The sequence below is a fragment of the Cyprinus carpio genome, chromosome B13 (assembly GCF_018340385.1).
Source record: "Cyprinus carpio isolate SPL01 chromosome B13, ASM1834038v1, whole genome shotgun sequence".
Lineage (NCBI taxonomy): Eukaryota > Metazoa > Chordata > Actinopteri > Cypriniformes > Cyprinidae > Cyprinus > Cyprinus carpio.
The window spans coordinates 14,346,019-14,361,809 of NC_056609.1; the positions used below are offsets into that span (position 1 = coordinate 14,346,019).

Consider the following 15,791-nt stretch of genomic DNA (forward strand, 5'->3'; position numbering starts at 1 on the left):
ATTAAAAAAATACATGTCGAATGAGAGGGTTCACATACTAATTTTTTTCTTTGGACAAAAAAGAAATAAATGTAGTGTAAATCAAGTCTTGGGTGTGTGAACTGAGATATTAAATCAAAGTCAAATCAGAGTCGTTTATTGTCAAATGTACAAGTACCATGTATGAAGTACAATGAAAATCTTACTTGAATGTTTTTCCACAGACTATAAACAAGATAGAATACAATAGGCAAAATAGCTTCAGTATGTACAAAAATATGCACCAGAATAGACTGGACTCATTTATACCTAGATAGCTACTGTCATCCTAGGTAAGGTTTTTTGTTTGGATGAGCTTCATTTTGTTTAGATAACGGACTATAACTGGATTTAATTTTGGCTGAGATGCATGCTGTCATGCACAACTGAGATGTATGTTTAATTTAAGAAATGGGGTGAAGTTATTCCATACACAACTGTGAATCACATTCTTTCCGATGAATTTTCCACCACAGGGTGTTCGTTTTCACCGCCAGAGCCTGTGATAATGTCTGCAGATTCATAAGAATATTTATACTGCTAATGGTTTGTAAGATACGCTCACTGAGTCTGAAGGAAATAAGCAGGAACTTTCTCTCAGTCCACAGTGTAAACTGGTTTCACTGGTCTGCTTTTAAGATAGTATAATACAGCAGTGGATATACCTTTACAGCAGTTTAGTGGCCACCAATACATCATACTTGTTTATTGTGCATATGTAGGCTACATCTTTCTCTCTCATGCGCAGTGCACATTATGTTTTAAATTGGCTGTTTTCATTGTGGCAAAAGGTCCCTGGCAAATGGACAAATTAAAATCATTGTTTTGTCCAAAATACACATGACTGTGTTTCTCTAAGCTGCCATCTGGCAGATGTCTTTATTGTCGAATGCACTTTGATGATAGGAATGCAGTAGAAGGCTAGTGAATGTGCATTTGCAGAGTATTAGAGGTTGTGCATGCTTTTGTGTGTGTGTGTGTGTGTGTGTGTGTGTGTGTGTACATGCATATGCGTTCAGTCAGCAGAATATGAGATGGCCTTTTGCTTACTGTTTCATGAATCATATAGCGGCTGTCTGCACATTTATCTGAACTAAAAAATGTGCAGATATCCTCAAATTCTTCTTTTCCATTCTAATAGTCTTTAGGCTAACTGTTGGCTTCGAGTATCAACAAAGAACAAAACACAGGGTTGCATTTATACATACTGTATGGCATGTGTGTATACACTGCTGTTCAAAAGATTGTGATCAGTAATCAGAAATATATATTGTGAAATATCACTGCAATTTAAAATAAAGGTCTTTTTTAATGCAATTTAAAATATAATTTATTCCTGTGATGCAAAGCTGAATTTTCATCAGCCATTACTTCAGTCTTCAGTGTCACACGGTTCTTCAGAAATCATTCTAATATGCTTATTTATTATCAATGTTGGAAACAGTTGTTCTGCCAATTTCTTTTTTTTTTTTTTTGGAACCTGTGATTCTTTTTTCAGGATTTTTTGATTAATAAAAAGATCTTATTTTAAAAAGAAATCTTTTTTTCTTTTTGTTTCATCAAAGAATTAAAAACAACAACAACAAAAAACTGTTTCCAACATTGATAATAAATCAGCATATTAGGATGATTTCTGAAAGATCATGTCACACTGAAGACTGGGGTTTAATGATGATGAATATTCAGCTTTGCATCACAGAAGTAAATAATAGTTTAAAGTATATTAAAAATAGAAAACTTTTTCAGAATATTAATAATTTTTTTCTGTATTTTTGAGCTATTAAATGCAGCATTGACAACCATAAGAGACTTAATTGTTAAAATAATTGTTTTATATTTGAATATATATTTAAATGTAATTTATTATTGTGATACAAAACTGAATTTTCAGTTGCAATTTCTCCATGTATCGTGTCACATTCAAAATTCTTATTATCAACAGTTGTGCTGCTTAGTATTTTTGTGGAATATTTTGTCTTTGATAAAATGTGAAAAAACCCCCAGCATTTATTTAAAATAGGAATATTTTGTCACATTTAATAAAAGTAATAAATTCTTAAATCTTACTGACCCCAAACTTTTGAATGATAGTATATGCAATTAATAAAAAGTACAAAAAAGATCTTTTGTATTTTTCATGTAATGATTACAGGACAACTGTAGTTTAATTGGAGTTCAGGAGATTGCTCTATTTGGCCTGGGATCAGCTCATAACCTTTATAAACTTTGTGAACACCACATTGGGATAATAAAGTGACTACTTTTCCGTAGTTATACGCTGAAGTTTGAGTCTTGTTTTTGTTAGTTAAAGAGATGCAGCAGTGTCACAAGGCTTGAGTTTGTTTTCCATGGAGTGTATTGATTGGCTGTTTACACAGGAGAATATGTGCTACTGCAAAGCGTGTAAATTGGTCTCAAACTTTTGCTCAGCCTGTGGTGATGTAATACCTCATGCTTGCATAAGAACTCATCCTATCATCTTAATGTCTCTGCTCTGTCCTTTACAGGATGATATCTACATGTTTGGTGGGAAGCTGGAAGCAGGCTCCGGGAATGTAACAGATGAACTGTGGCTGTTTGATACACGTAGCCGGTCTTGGTCCCTTAGAACACCCAGCCCTGGGCTGCAGGTCCAACCCTTCGCTGTGGAGGGACATACTGCTCACATAGTTGAAAACAGGAATGGAGAACCCATCATGGTGGTGCTTTTTGGCTATTCACCCATTTACAGCTACCTCAGCCTTGTCCAGGAGTACAACATTCGTAAGTACCGATATGTGCCTTAAAATAGATTCAGAATTGCATTATTGAGAAAAATATGTGTAGTTTCACAACTGGCTTTCGCATTGATGGCAGTCCGATGCAGACAATTTCTCTGGCTTCCAGCAGATGGCAGTGTATTATAACATTTAATTAGTGCTGTGCTTTTGTGATGACATGGCGAGTTGACATGGCCAGTCTCATTAAAGTGAAGATTTTCCACTTTCTTTTCTTGCAGTGGTATTTTCTACTTGACTCGACACAAACACACACCCACTCAAACGCACACTCATGCTTTAGGTCATTAAGAAGTGGTGGTACATACCTGAAGTGCACTGTCTGGGATTGAACAATGATTAATGTGTCTGAGCTCTGTTGAGACTCTACTTAAATCTCTCTTTCTTATGCTTTGGCTTTCCCCCTCTTACTCTGTCTCTGGTCATACTCTCTAAATGAGTACATGAGCTGATTAGAGCTAGTGAAAATGATGGCAATCGCACCCAGCTACACATCTGTTAAAATTGATGACATAAAGAACTTGGTGAAAATAGAGTGATGCAATATTTGAAGAGAAGTTTTCTTAAACTTTAGATATAGGTATAAATACAGTGATGTAACAAGTCTGGAAATCAATGAAAGGCAGAGACTGCTTAACCCTGGGATCCTCTGTCTCTGTAACACTTGTGTAATTCACACGTTCTACCAGCGAGCAGCTAACCACAGTCTTGAAATCAGACTAGAATGCTAAATGTTACAATGTTAACTTATGTTCAAAGTTAGTTTTAATGTATGAATGCGTTTTTTATTTTCTTAATTTGAAAGTAGCATGTTAAAATACATTGTTGCATTGGCCGGGAATCGAACCCGGGCCTCCCGCGTGGCAGGCGAGAATTCTACCACTGAACCACCAATGCTCACATGACTTATTTGTTTGCTGACACGTGGTCTTTCGTTGCTACTGCCATAATATTTTCTCTTTTTTTTTTCTTGTCATTTTACATCCATCATACCCCTCACTAAATTTTAGACATAGATTTCTTAGATTAGACAGATTAACTATAGAGATTTTAATTTTCTTCCATGTATGGTCAATGAATAGAACATTAAAATTCGGTGTTTTATACTGCATTTGGGCATGTAATGTTACTGTCAGGAACTGTGCCGGAGGAACGGATGCAGAGACGTGGATCAAGGTGACAAGCATTAATGCAAACTAGAACAAGGGGTGATCCACACTAGGAACGGCTGAAGACACACATACATAACATTATAGACCTGACAAAGACAGAACACACAGACTGGGACTTAAATACATGGGGTAACGAGGGTGATAACAAGACACAGCGGAATGACATGAACACAATCAAGCACGGGAGAAACTGGGTCACGGAGCACATGGGGAGGGAAAACACAACAAAACAGGTCCATGATCCTGACAGTTACTATAGTAAAACTTTTTTTCTGGACCTGGAGAATGGTATTATTATTATTATATTCTTTAAAGCACCTTGTAAATGCCACGGCTCAAAAATATGCAAATCATTGAGTGCTGTGATATATGGTATTACCATCTGTCACTATGTACTGTGTTACTACTGCTGTATATTTTTGAAAGCTTTTTACACTGACTTTTATGCTAATAACTATGATTTAAAGAAAGATTGTTTTCTTTCTTTCTGTTGCTTTCTCAAAAGAAAGTTTGCTTTCTCATGTTATGCTGCGTTGTACTGTTAGCATATATTGCACATATGAGTTGCTTAGAGTAAAGTCTAACTCTTTATCAGGCACTAACTCCTGGTCGGCGGCAGAGACGAATGGGGCACTGGTGCAAGGAGGAAATGGCCACAGCAGCGTTTATGACAGCTCTTCGCATTCCATATATGTCCACGGAGGATACAAAGCCCTCCCTGCCAACAAATATGGCCTAGTGGATCATTTGTACCGCTATCAGGTCCACACACACACCTGGTGAGTATCCACACTGTATACATGTAATACTATGAAAAGTCTGTATGCCTGTGTATCGTTGCATGACTGACTAATCATTTCAGCCACTGCCCCCTCAAAAAAAATAAAAACAGATACACGTAAATCAGACCTTAGCACATATGTAAGCAGGAATCACATCTTCGCTAAGCCGATGAGTGTGCTGACCAAGACTTTCCAACATGTGTGAAATATGACAGCATTTACAAATAAGCTAGTAGTGACACTATAAATGATGCCAGGTTGCTGTTGCCAGGCTGAGTTCTTTGGAGGTTTAGTCCAAGAGGAACGATTCCAACATGCCAAACAGGTGTTCTATCTTTGTTTAATAACCCCGCTAAAAAACAGCCAAAAATGGGATAGTTTAGCCAAAAATTAAGGAATGAATGAAAATTTTTGTCATCATTTACACACCGTCTCATTGACTTTCTTTCTTCTGCTGATACAAAAGAAAACATTTTGATGAATGTTGGTAACCAAATAATTTTGGCTACTATTGGCTTAGGTTGTATTGACAAAAAAACAGTGACATTTCATAAAATGTCTTCCTTTATGTTCCACAAAAGAAATAGTCATACAGGTTTGATAAATCATACAGGTCAGGAATAAAATGAGGGTGAGTAAATGATGACAGATTTTAATTTTTGGATAAACTATCCCTTTAAATCGCTGGTGTGCTGGTTTTAAAGGCAGGGTAGGTGATTTAGTTCAAAACCATTTTTTTTGTTATGTTGGTTGAAAGTCTCTTCACATCCCAATAGCAGTCACTAAATTAACTGATCTAAATGTGTTTATATGTATTTATATTGTCTGTGGAATGCGTAGTATCATAAAATGTTCTTCCAATCATATCCCTCAGTACGAGGGCTATGATAGGCTGTCCTACATGCCTGTCAACATATGTATTTGCATACCTCCGTGCACACATGATACGTCATCAGTGTGTTTCAATATGCCATTGCAGACCAAGTGAGAATGGAAGGCGTTATTATTGTAATACTATGCACTTTGTACTGTATGTTTTCTCAACGGTTAATGAGACATGAAGTAATCTGACAGCATTGCATTGAACCCTTCATCAGCGCTGCCTCTCATGTTGCTGGTCAGCCTCTGGCCTGCTTGTGTGTATTCATGTGTTTTGAAGTAGGTGTGGCTTTGGAGAGGGATTTGCAGGGAGGGTGGGATCTTATGCTTACAAAGCTTGATATTGCTAGCCTGTCCGAAATCACCTACCCTACCTTTAACTGGTCAGCCATACTAGGTTGGCTGGTTTTAGAGTCGGTTTGGGTATTTTTGCAACTTGCCAAACAGCAAAACACCAGATTGACAAGGCTTGGAGACCTGCTTAAACTAAGTACAAGTGACTTCAACTATCTAAGACCTTTAAATCAAGTTTAATCCAAGTAAGATTAGCTAAGAACCAGTTTAGGCTGGTTTAAGAGTTAGGAAGTGTGTAATTTGTACACCAAATGGAATTACTGTTTTTGGTTACACCATTTCAAGCTGTCCTTGTTATAGTGTAATTATATATTTAAGTAATATTTTGGAAGGGTGTTAAATGGATGGTAGAGAAGTTCTTTGGTGTTAACATTCAGCTGTCACCTTTACTCTCTTTTTATTTGAATTATCAAGGAGATCAATTTGAAAAAAAAGGAATATAGGCCTATATATTTGTAAATATATGTATTTTTCAAGCGAGATGGCTTATTTCTTTAAATTGGAAAAGTGCACCAAATATAGGTGGTTGGAATTTAAAAAAGTACAGAGTTATATTGACATGTTACATGTAATTACATGCAATGTGTAACAAGGGCACTGTAAAATAAGAAACCTTACCCTTTTTTTTACCCTTGTTTTCTTCCCAATTTCCAGCAATGTTCTTAAATCTGGTCCTGTCTGGCCAGTCAAACAAATGGATTGTAGCCACTTTTGGTGCTGCTAATGGTGCAGATATTACACTCTTTCCCTTTAAACTCCAAAACTAACTTGGAAATGTTATGACATTTGTTATTACTAATGTAGTGTTTGGACTACAGTTGAACCCAGTGGTACCACCAATGACTTTATGAATGCTATGGAACACTTCTTGAAGCTTAGACAAAGCACAAAGTAGTGGTAGAAGTTAATTTGAGGTTTCTTTCTCATGTTCATTCCTTTTCACATTCAAATACGGTTCTCTTAAAAGTTGTCGGCTGCACAAAGAAAGCTTTTGTATCCATTTCTCCTAGAACGTCTTCTGAGCTTGCAGATGGAAGACATTAAAAAAAGAGACACATGCCCAGTTTTCTTTTTCCTTTGCCTTTATATTTACCGTCTCTTTGCTTGGCCTAACAGTGAAACCTGTCTCTTAAAGCTCTCTTACCCTTAACCGCATGGATCTCTCACTTGCACACACACACACAGAAGTCTGACTGTGCGTTCCTCACTCTGGCTTTTGATTGGCAAAGTAAGTGAAAGGAGCTGCACAATGCATCAAACAACGCTTCGCTTACAGGGCTCGGGGTGTTTGACAGAGTGTAGAGAGGAGTGCTGAGTGGATGCAGAGTGACACAGAGTGCTTATTCTCACACATAAAAAAAAAAAAATGAGGTTGAAGAAGATATGACACATGAGATGGAAAGAGAGTGGTGAAAGAATTTAGGAACCCATTGTGCCTTTTTGAAGTTAAAACTTTAGTGAAGATTTTAAGATAGTATATTGTATATTTTTGTACATTTTTGTAAACTAAAAAAAAAAAAAAGGTTATACATGATTGACGCTTAAGGCAGGCGTACACGGTGCGATACTTGCTGTCGTACAAGCTTGCAGGAAATTTTTTCTCTCGTGAGAAAATCACAGATGCTCGCATGATTGCTGCTCGTACAGTGTGAGAATAATTACGGGCCGATCCGAAAATGATATGAGCATTTTCAAACAAGTAAAAAAAAAAAATCGGATGCTGTCTGTTTAAATTCGTGGCATATGTGCGGTTGAATGAGCCGATTTGGCGATCCATCTGAAGTTGACCAATCAGAAGATGAAAAAAAAACAAATTATGTATATAAATAGTCTATATAGTAATTTTAGTTTAATTATACAGCTATATTTTTTATTTGTTATTCTGAATTGTGCCAAATTTGCCATTCAACTTTATGAATGAATATACCTGTTGTACTTCCGGCAAAACGAGCAGAAATTCAGAAATGGCTTTCTCACCTTGTTTATGAAGAACAGAAAGTCTATGCTTTTCAGCCAATCTCTTTGCCATGTCTTCGTTTCTTTTTTTGGACATCACAATAGCTGCCACAAAGAAAACTATTTCGTTCACAGAATCAATATTTTTATGACTGCCACGAAACGTAATGCTTACGTCAGTAAAATCGTAGTAAATTCGTGGCGTGTTTGACTGCCTCCGTACGATTTTCGGATAAACTCAATCGTGACATGTGCGAGGGCTCACAATGTTCCGACCTTCAGAATCGCACCATGTGCGCCCACTTTTAGGAGCTGGTTCATTTTCATGAATCAAAACCATACAGCAAGGCCTGTGTAGTCTGATTCATAAGTGAACAACTTATTTAGCGTGATCTGTGTAGTCTGATTCAAAAACATACAAATACAACCTTGTACAGTCTGATTCATAAACAAATGACTCTTAAGAGCTGGTTCTTTTTAGTAAATCAAAATCTTACAGCAAGGCCTGTTTAGTCTGAATAGTGAGTGAACAACACTTGTGAGTGGGTTGTTTTTAGAGAATTAAAACTATCAGTGTGACAAGTGTAGTCTGATTATTGGACAAATTTTCATTTTTTAGATGATTCAAAAACATATAGTATGACCTGTGTAGTCTGATTTGAGAAGGGATTTTTCGTAGGAGCCAGTTCTTTCTAGTAAATCAAAACCATACAGTGCAGCCCATTTAGTCTGATTCATGAATAAACAACTTTTATGAGCTGGTTCTTTTTAGAGGATCAAAAACATTTAGCTTGACCAGTGTAGTCTGATTCCTAACTGAATTTTTAGTGAATAAAAAACAGTTACCAAAATAATCTGAATTTCTTACTGTTCAGTTTTTATTACTGACTTGAAACAAACCAATAATTGTTGCTATATTATGCTGAAAGTAAAGCCTGTGAGACTTTAATCAATGTAAAAACTGTCTGGTTCTTCATGTGACACAATGTGAGTTTTGTGAGTTTGTGACTGTGTGTGTACAAGTGCTCATGCATACGTGTGTGTTTCTGTGTGTGGGTAGATGTCTCTGTGGTGCCATATTACTGATGGCGTCCGTCTGCGTATCTGACCTAGCCTGTGGAGAGCGACCTTCAGACCAACTGTTCCATCCCATAAGCTAAACACTCACCCACACACTGCATTACAATAGCCAATGAGATGTGTGTTTGCCTCTCCCCAGGTTTATTCTGAAGGAAAGCGGTCTGGCAAGATACCTCCACTCCACTGTGCTGATCAGTGGAGTTCTGCTGGTGTTCGGGGGAAACACTCATAATGACACCTCACTCAGTAATGGGGCCAAATGCTTCTCCTCTGACTTCCTGTCCTATGACATCGGTATGAACCACCTGTGACCTCCTTTCTCTGATTACACTAGTACTTCCTTAAAGGTAAAGTGTGGAATTGCAATAATAGTGATTCTTCCCAAATTCCCAGTTGTGATCTTTGTAAAAAATAATAATAGTGCCATTGTTTGGAATTTTTTGCACTTCATATTTAATTAAGCTTTATAGCATACAAAACTACCACACTTTGTATTCATTTACCATACACTTTATGATTTATGACTCTTCAGAATGAATGGATCCAGGGGTTTTCCTGTCTCAAAATGAGGCGGAGGTGGTAGGCCTACCATTCTGATCATGTGCACACAATGATCAGAAACCAACACTTTTTACACGCAAAATATTTTAGGTGTTAAAAAAAAGACAATTATAAAGTTACGTTTTACAAAAACAAACCTGTTGAACATTTAATTAAATACAACATACCAGCTAAAGCCCTTTTGTAGTATAGGTGAACATAGACATAACATAAGGTTGTTACACACTTCATGAAATTGAAAATCTTTATCCACTCCTTATAGTCTACTGGTCCACAGCTCCACATCGCTTGGATCCAATATACATTTATCCACGTAAAGTGTCTTTCTAGAAAACAAAACATTTTCTTACAACCTTACGTGAATTCTCTGGGAGACTACATCATGAAAGGCGATCGCAGCAGGGTAACAGGTGCATTAGAGCTAACATTAGCATGAAGCTAGGACATAACTCTTATTGTTATGAAAATACCCCAAATCTAATGAAAATAACATTCAAACCATATACTATCATAAGTTTTAATAAAGTTTTAATAATTTTATTTGTAGCCTAGTAGTAGCAGTATGTACATTTTGCTGAACAATAGTAATATATTTATGCCGCAGTGTCTTCAAGTTAAACCGAACTTTTATTTTGACGAGTTGCTGTGAATACCTTTACAGTTCTGTGTGTATATGATAAGGCGCCAGTTTTACTCAAATGAAAAGGTAAAATACTCATGAAGTGACTCTCAAAGCAGTTCTGGAGATATTGTTCATGTATTTATGTGTTACGATTATGAGACGACAGACTCTGAAATCACAGCGAGTGTCACACGCGGTTCAGTATGTGTGTAGTAACCAAAACCATGCATCTCCGCCATTCATTCCTTCATTCATTCATACAGAGATGATCTCATAATTTGAGTTAATGCTCATCAGATCTCGTAAATCAGTTGAAGATTAATAGAAATGATGATTCTGTGTAAAGAAATATCAAGTAAACTTGTATAAAAATATCAGTATTTTCCCAAATATGAACTAGAAGCTCTAATGGACGTGACTGCCTGCCTGAATATTGTCGATAACCAGAGGTGGCACAAAATTTGGCGGAGGCGGCCTCCTCATACTTCTCTATGCAGGAAAAACCCTGGGATCCAGTGACGTGTTATGAGAAACAGAATGCATGCACACTCAGTGGTACAGTTACCGTAAATTGTTATGTTCAAGCTGCTGCAGTGTGATATTACTGACAGTTCATTACAGAAAGCTGATAAGCCAGTGGAGATCTACTGGAATGCACAGTTGAGTCATAATGGAATTTCCCAGAATATTGCTGACAAATGCAAGTGAGACTCATATAGGAAGCAGTGGCTGCATGTGTGGTGTCTGTAATCAGATCTTTGGTGGTACCCTCATGGCAGACCTCCCAGTGCAGAACCTTTAAATAGTGCACATACCACCTCATCAGTGCTCTCACTTTTCACTTTTTGGCTCTGTTCCAAAACTTAGTGAACTGCCTATGTAGACATGATTTTAAGGCATTATATGCTAAAGACATGAAGCCAGTTTGAATGGTATAATTATAAAAGAACTGTTCTTCCTGGTGAATAAAGTGTCATAAATGAATGTCTCGTCATTATAAAACTCCCCTTTCACTCAGTGTCTGTGAAGTGGAGCAGCACAAAGTCCCACCAGTACTTGTTTAAGACTATCATCCACAGACGACACATGGTTTTGGGTGCGGAAAGGGGCACTTTTACTGCTTTATAAAAGAAAGCAGCACAGCACAACAGTTCATGTGCTGGTCCTCGCCTAATTAGGACCCGAAGTAGATAAATATCAAGTGTGCTTTTTAAAACAGTATGCGACAACAGCGGGAAACTTTGTATATTCATGCAGTGTGAGCATGTCAAAAGAGTAAATCCGATCAGAAGCTTGTGACATATATACACATATCAACCCGATCACTTTATTTAGCGTTCGTGTAAACACTATGTTCGGATTTGTCAATCAGAATTAATTCATTCCGATGGAAGCAAAAAGTGTCCATGTAAACGTACCTAATGTAACCAAACTCTGTTGAAATCATTTGCACATACTTTGCTGATGCATAAAAACAATGTATACTTTAGGCCTTAGAAGGCAGCTGTTTATGTAGGCTGCATATAGTACAGCAAGTCGGCTTGCTAGGTTTTGGAACAGAGTGTGTTGCTGCAGTCATGCAGATCATTTGTAAATCTGTAAGCACACACGCAGCTGAGGGGCTGTTAATGTAGGTTTACAAATATCCTCAGTATGACCTTTCTCAAGGCAAGACCTCTGTGATGGATTGCTTCTGAAACCTTTGACCTCTGTGGTATAATGTCTGGCCATAGGCATCTGTCTGAAGGTATCTGGTGGTACACATTCATTTCTTCACTCACAGGGTGGTGCTGTGCCACAGAGCTTTAAAAAAATGTATGAAATGATTTTTGCTTGTAGACTTCAGGTTCACAAATCTTTCTTCTGCAGAGTCAGGCACTGTAAATGTTGACGACACTTTAAATAATAATTTATAATGGGCTGATTTGGAGAACAAAGTGTGCACAAAAATGTTTTACATTGCACTTACCTTCTTAAAATATTAAACATCAATTAACATACACAATTTTTCTCCTGCAAGCCAACAATGAATTTTACGACTGTTGTTTGATATTCTCTATGGCTTACGTTGCCCCAGTAGAGCATGATCCACACACTATAGGTTTACTATGGCCTTTGGCAACTTTGGCTAATGTGGGTTTTTGAATAGTACTTTTACGAGGAATATCAGTGAATGATTTAAAGTGTTCCTTTTAGTGCTGACAGTAATATTTAGCCATCATTAAATCCTCATAAAAAGCAGCGAATGCCAGCAGGCCAGATGGTGTCTGTTATTTTATGAATATCTTTTACAGTACCTTAGACCAGGGGTTCTCAACCTGTGGGGCAACCAGCACCTGTCAAGGGGTGCGCGGGACGTTCGCTTGAGGATTTATAAATATGACTTAGCAAATTTTTAGCCATCCGCTAGGGGGCAATCTGACTCTCACTACTAGTTGACAGTTAGAGCAGAGTTGGCTTGAGTATGAGTTACGCTTATTGACAGTGTAAGATGATTTACGGTTAGCCATGTCGGAAATCCAACCACGGATTGGCATGTTGTTATCTCAGAAACATGCTCAGCCATCACATTAAATCAGGTAAACTGGTTATATATTTAAGTTTCAGTATAATTATGCGCGCTATACCAGGGGCTGTTCTAATCCCTTTTTAGGTAAATTTCAGCCCCCCATCTGTCAACTTAGACCCCCAAAACTATCTGAACGATCAGGCCAGTGCTGCTTCCTCAAGAAAGTATTTCATTCTCGCGTATTTTAAGTCTTGTCAGTTTAAACATTAAAGTAATTTTAAGCCATTTAAGCAGAGTGAACTCACATTTATTGTGAGTGAAATTAGACAAACTTGGGGGGGTGCATGTCCTAAAAGGTTGAAGACCCCTGCCTTAGACAAGGAGGTTGTGGTGACAGGGGAGGGCAAGAGAAAGGATGCAAGAAAGTAAGAGATTGTGCTCGTTCTTAGCGAATTCCTCCCACAGTGTCATCACTTCCACCTGGTGCTGCTCTACTGCAGTATGTTTGCACATAATTTTGCAGCTCAAGTAGTAGCAACAGCTTGTGGACTCATTGGACCTTGCTGGTCCTGTTCTGGTCTTAGGGAGTGGTCATTTTTGGCTTGAGTCTGGGTTGGCTCTGTGCGCTCAAGCCACTTTGTCTGATTGCACAAGTTCGCTTGGACAGCCTTGACTGGCTTTACGCATACTGGTCTGCCCACATATCTATCACTACCACTAAAGCACTGGCCTAAAATCTGCTCCACTCACTTTATTCATTAAAGTAGCAAATTAGGTCATTTTCTAATCACCAGCAGGCTTTCTGGAAATGCTCCTGGAATTGCTCATAACTGTTGGTCTTCTGTTCTTCCCGTTGAGGATACAGAGGGCAGCCCTTCCAACCTGCTGCAGTGTTATGAAACACACTGAAGTGATGAACAAACTCTTTTCGTGACTTTATACCTTGTAAAATGCAATTTGTATTTAAATGACTGTTTATTGGACTGATTATGTTTGCATTGAGTGCAGTGATTGTGCTCTTTTAGAATTGCACTACTTTGCAAACCTGCTTTTTACTGCAGCTGGTACTCTTCTAAATTCTTTATTTATTTAAGTTTGAAATGACTTGGAAAACCTGCAGAAACTAATTACTTAACTTTGCAAGCAAAGTAGTTCATTATCACATTTGTGTTGTAGTTTACTTATGTGTTTTAGTTGACCATAAAACATGAAGGAATAATTCACCCCAAAATGATACATCCTCAGGCCATCCCAAATGTAGATGAGTTTCCTTATCGGTACAGAATTGGATATATTTAGCATCACTTGCTCACCAGCTGATGCATCTTGAATGGATATTTTCATTTTTGTGTGAGCTATTCCTTTAGGCATTGTTAACTCAATTTAATTAATTGAGATAAGATTAATGTTAAGATTTAAGAACTCAACAGAGACACAGAACTCAACAAAAAAGTTTTCTTCAGAAGTCTACTTGTTCATATATTATATATATATATAAAAAGAAATACAAGGAAACCAATTTCCTCTTTTTTTGTGTCAGTGTAAAAACTGTAACAGACAACGTATTGCTGGGGCAACACTAAGCCATTTATTTGTTGCATAAAATTCCATAAAAAAACCATAAGAACTTTTTGGAATTGTGTTGTCAAGACAAAAACTTTTAAAAGAGTAAAACTATAATAAAATAGTGGATATGATGCCAACCCAGGAAATCAAATTCAAAGTCTTCTGTTCCTAAGGCTGTATAGAAGCACTTTTCCCATCTTCAAATTTAAGATTTGGCTGGCCAGAACAAAAATATTTCACTGGCTACATTTGCACCTGACACTTTCTACCGTTTTTACTGATCAGATAGATTTCTGATTTATTAAAACAGTCCCACATAAATGTGTCTCTACAAAAGGTAAGTGTGCAAGTGCGATTTTTTTAGTTCCCGTGCTATATGCAAATTTAACAAAGTTCATGTCAATGAAAGCACCAGATATGTGCTGCATTTTATTCATCATCAGCTAATTTCAAGATCAAAAACCCAAACAGGCAGCATCATCACTGGAAAGATAAGTTAGTGTTACTACTATGAAGATGATTGTATGTTGAGTGTTTGCGACTTGCTTTCAGTTTCATTTGTGGCAGTTATCTGGCTATGATTTCTCATAACACTCTCTCACATGTTATTTTAACATTTTGGGAGGAGTAAAATTTACATATGTGGTTTCAACAACCAAATGCGTTTACAATTATACAGTTTCACCTGGAATTGAAATCCGCCTCAAAAGTGTTTTGGAAGGCATTTTCACCTGGTCTTCTCACAATCATATAGCTGTCCAATCAGAGAAAACACATAAAGTGACCAGAGGTAAACAGGTGATCAAGTAAAAAGGCATACATTAAAGAGCTACATATAAGTTTGTTCTAGCTAACTTCTTTGAAAACAAAAAAAGTCAAAACGTCATCTCTTCTGTTTTTTTGTCTTTACTATTGTTTCTATTGCTGTGAACCCAGTGGTGTCTTGGGTGAAAGCCGTACCGTCTTAGGACTTTGGTCACTCATAACTGTTCAGTATTCAGTTTTTCAGCATTAATCAAGTCATATTCTGACATCCTCATTAACAAACAAGAATTAAATTTTGTTGTGAAATCCCTTGTGCTAATGTCTGAAATGTTGTCTATGTCAGTTTTCAGACTGACATTGTCACATATCCAAAATAACTTTCCATTTTGGTTACTACTCAATTTGCATATTTTACTAAACAGTATTAACTCTTTCCCCACCATTGACGAGTTATCTTGTCATTCAGAAGATAGCGATTCCCTGACATTGACTAATCTCTCATGTAAACAGATGCATAATATAAATAATGCGATCATCAGCAATAGCATATAAATGAACACTGCATAATGTTATGACTAAAATGATGATCCAGGAAGTGGTATAATGCTGTGCAAGCTTTGGAGGTGTTGATGGAAGCGATTTACTGGATTTATGCTTTGATAATCATACTGAATATTATCCAGATGTAGTTTTTGATAAAAATTAGATTTTTCCTCACCTTTTTGCTCAAAATTATAAATTTTTATGAAA

General features: G+C 37.1%; 1 protein-coding gene and 1 non-coding gene across 4 annotated transcripts in view; one reads left to right on the top strand and one right to left on the bottom strand.

The window, feature by feature from the left end:
• The window catches only part of atrnl1a (attractin-like 1a), a 233,763-nt gene that overhangs the window by 34,840 nt on the left and 183,132 nt on the right, over positions 1-15,791 (top strand). For 2 of the 3 annotated variants that reach the window (XR_006156248.1, XM_042736733.1), the window contains exons 8-10: positions 2,526-2,781; positions 4,563-4,746; positions 9,158-9,312. Coding sequence is in view for 1 of the 3 variants with exons in the window: in XM_042736733.1 (XP_042592667.1) it covers positions 2,526-2,781; positions 4,563-4,746; positions 9,158-9,312 (595 nt within the window). In the remaining 2 variants the exon portion in view is untranslated. The remainder of the gene's footprint in view (positions 1-2,525; positions 2,782-4,562; positions 4,747-9,157; positions 9,313-15,791) is intronic. The other variant, XR_006156249.1, reaches the window with a different exon arrangement.
• Positions 3,622-3,692, bottom strand: trnag-gcc. Its single transcript has one exon. It is a non-coding gene; the product is annotated as a tRNA-Gly (tRNA).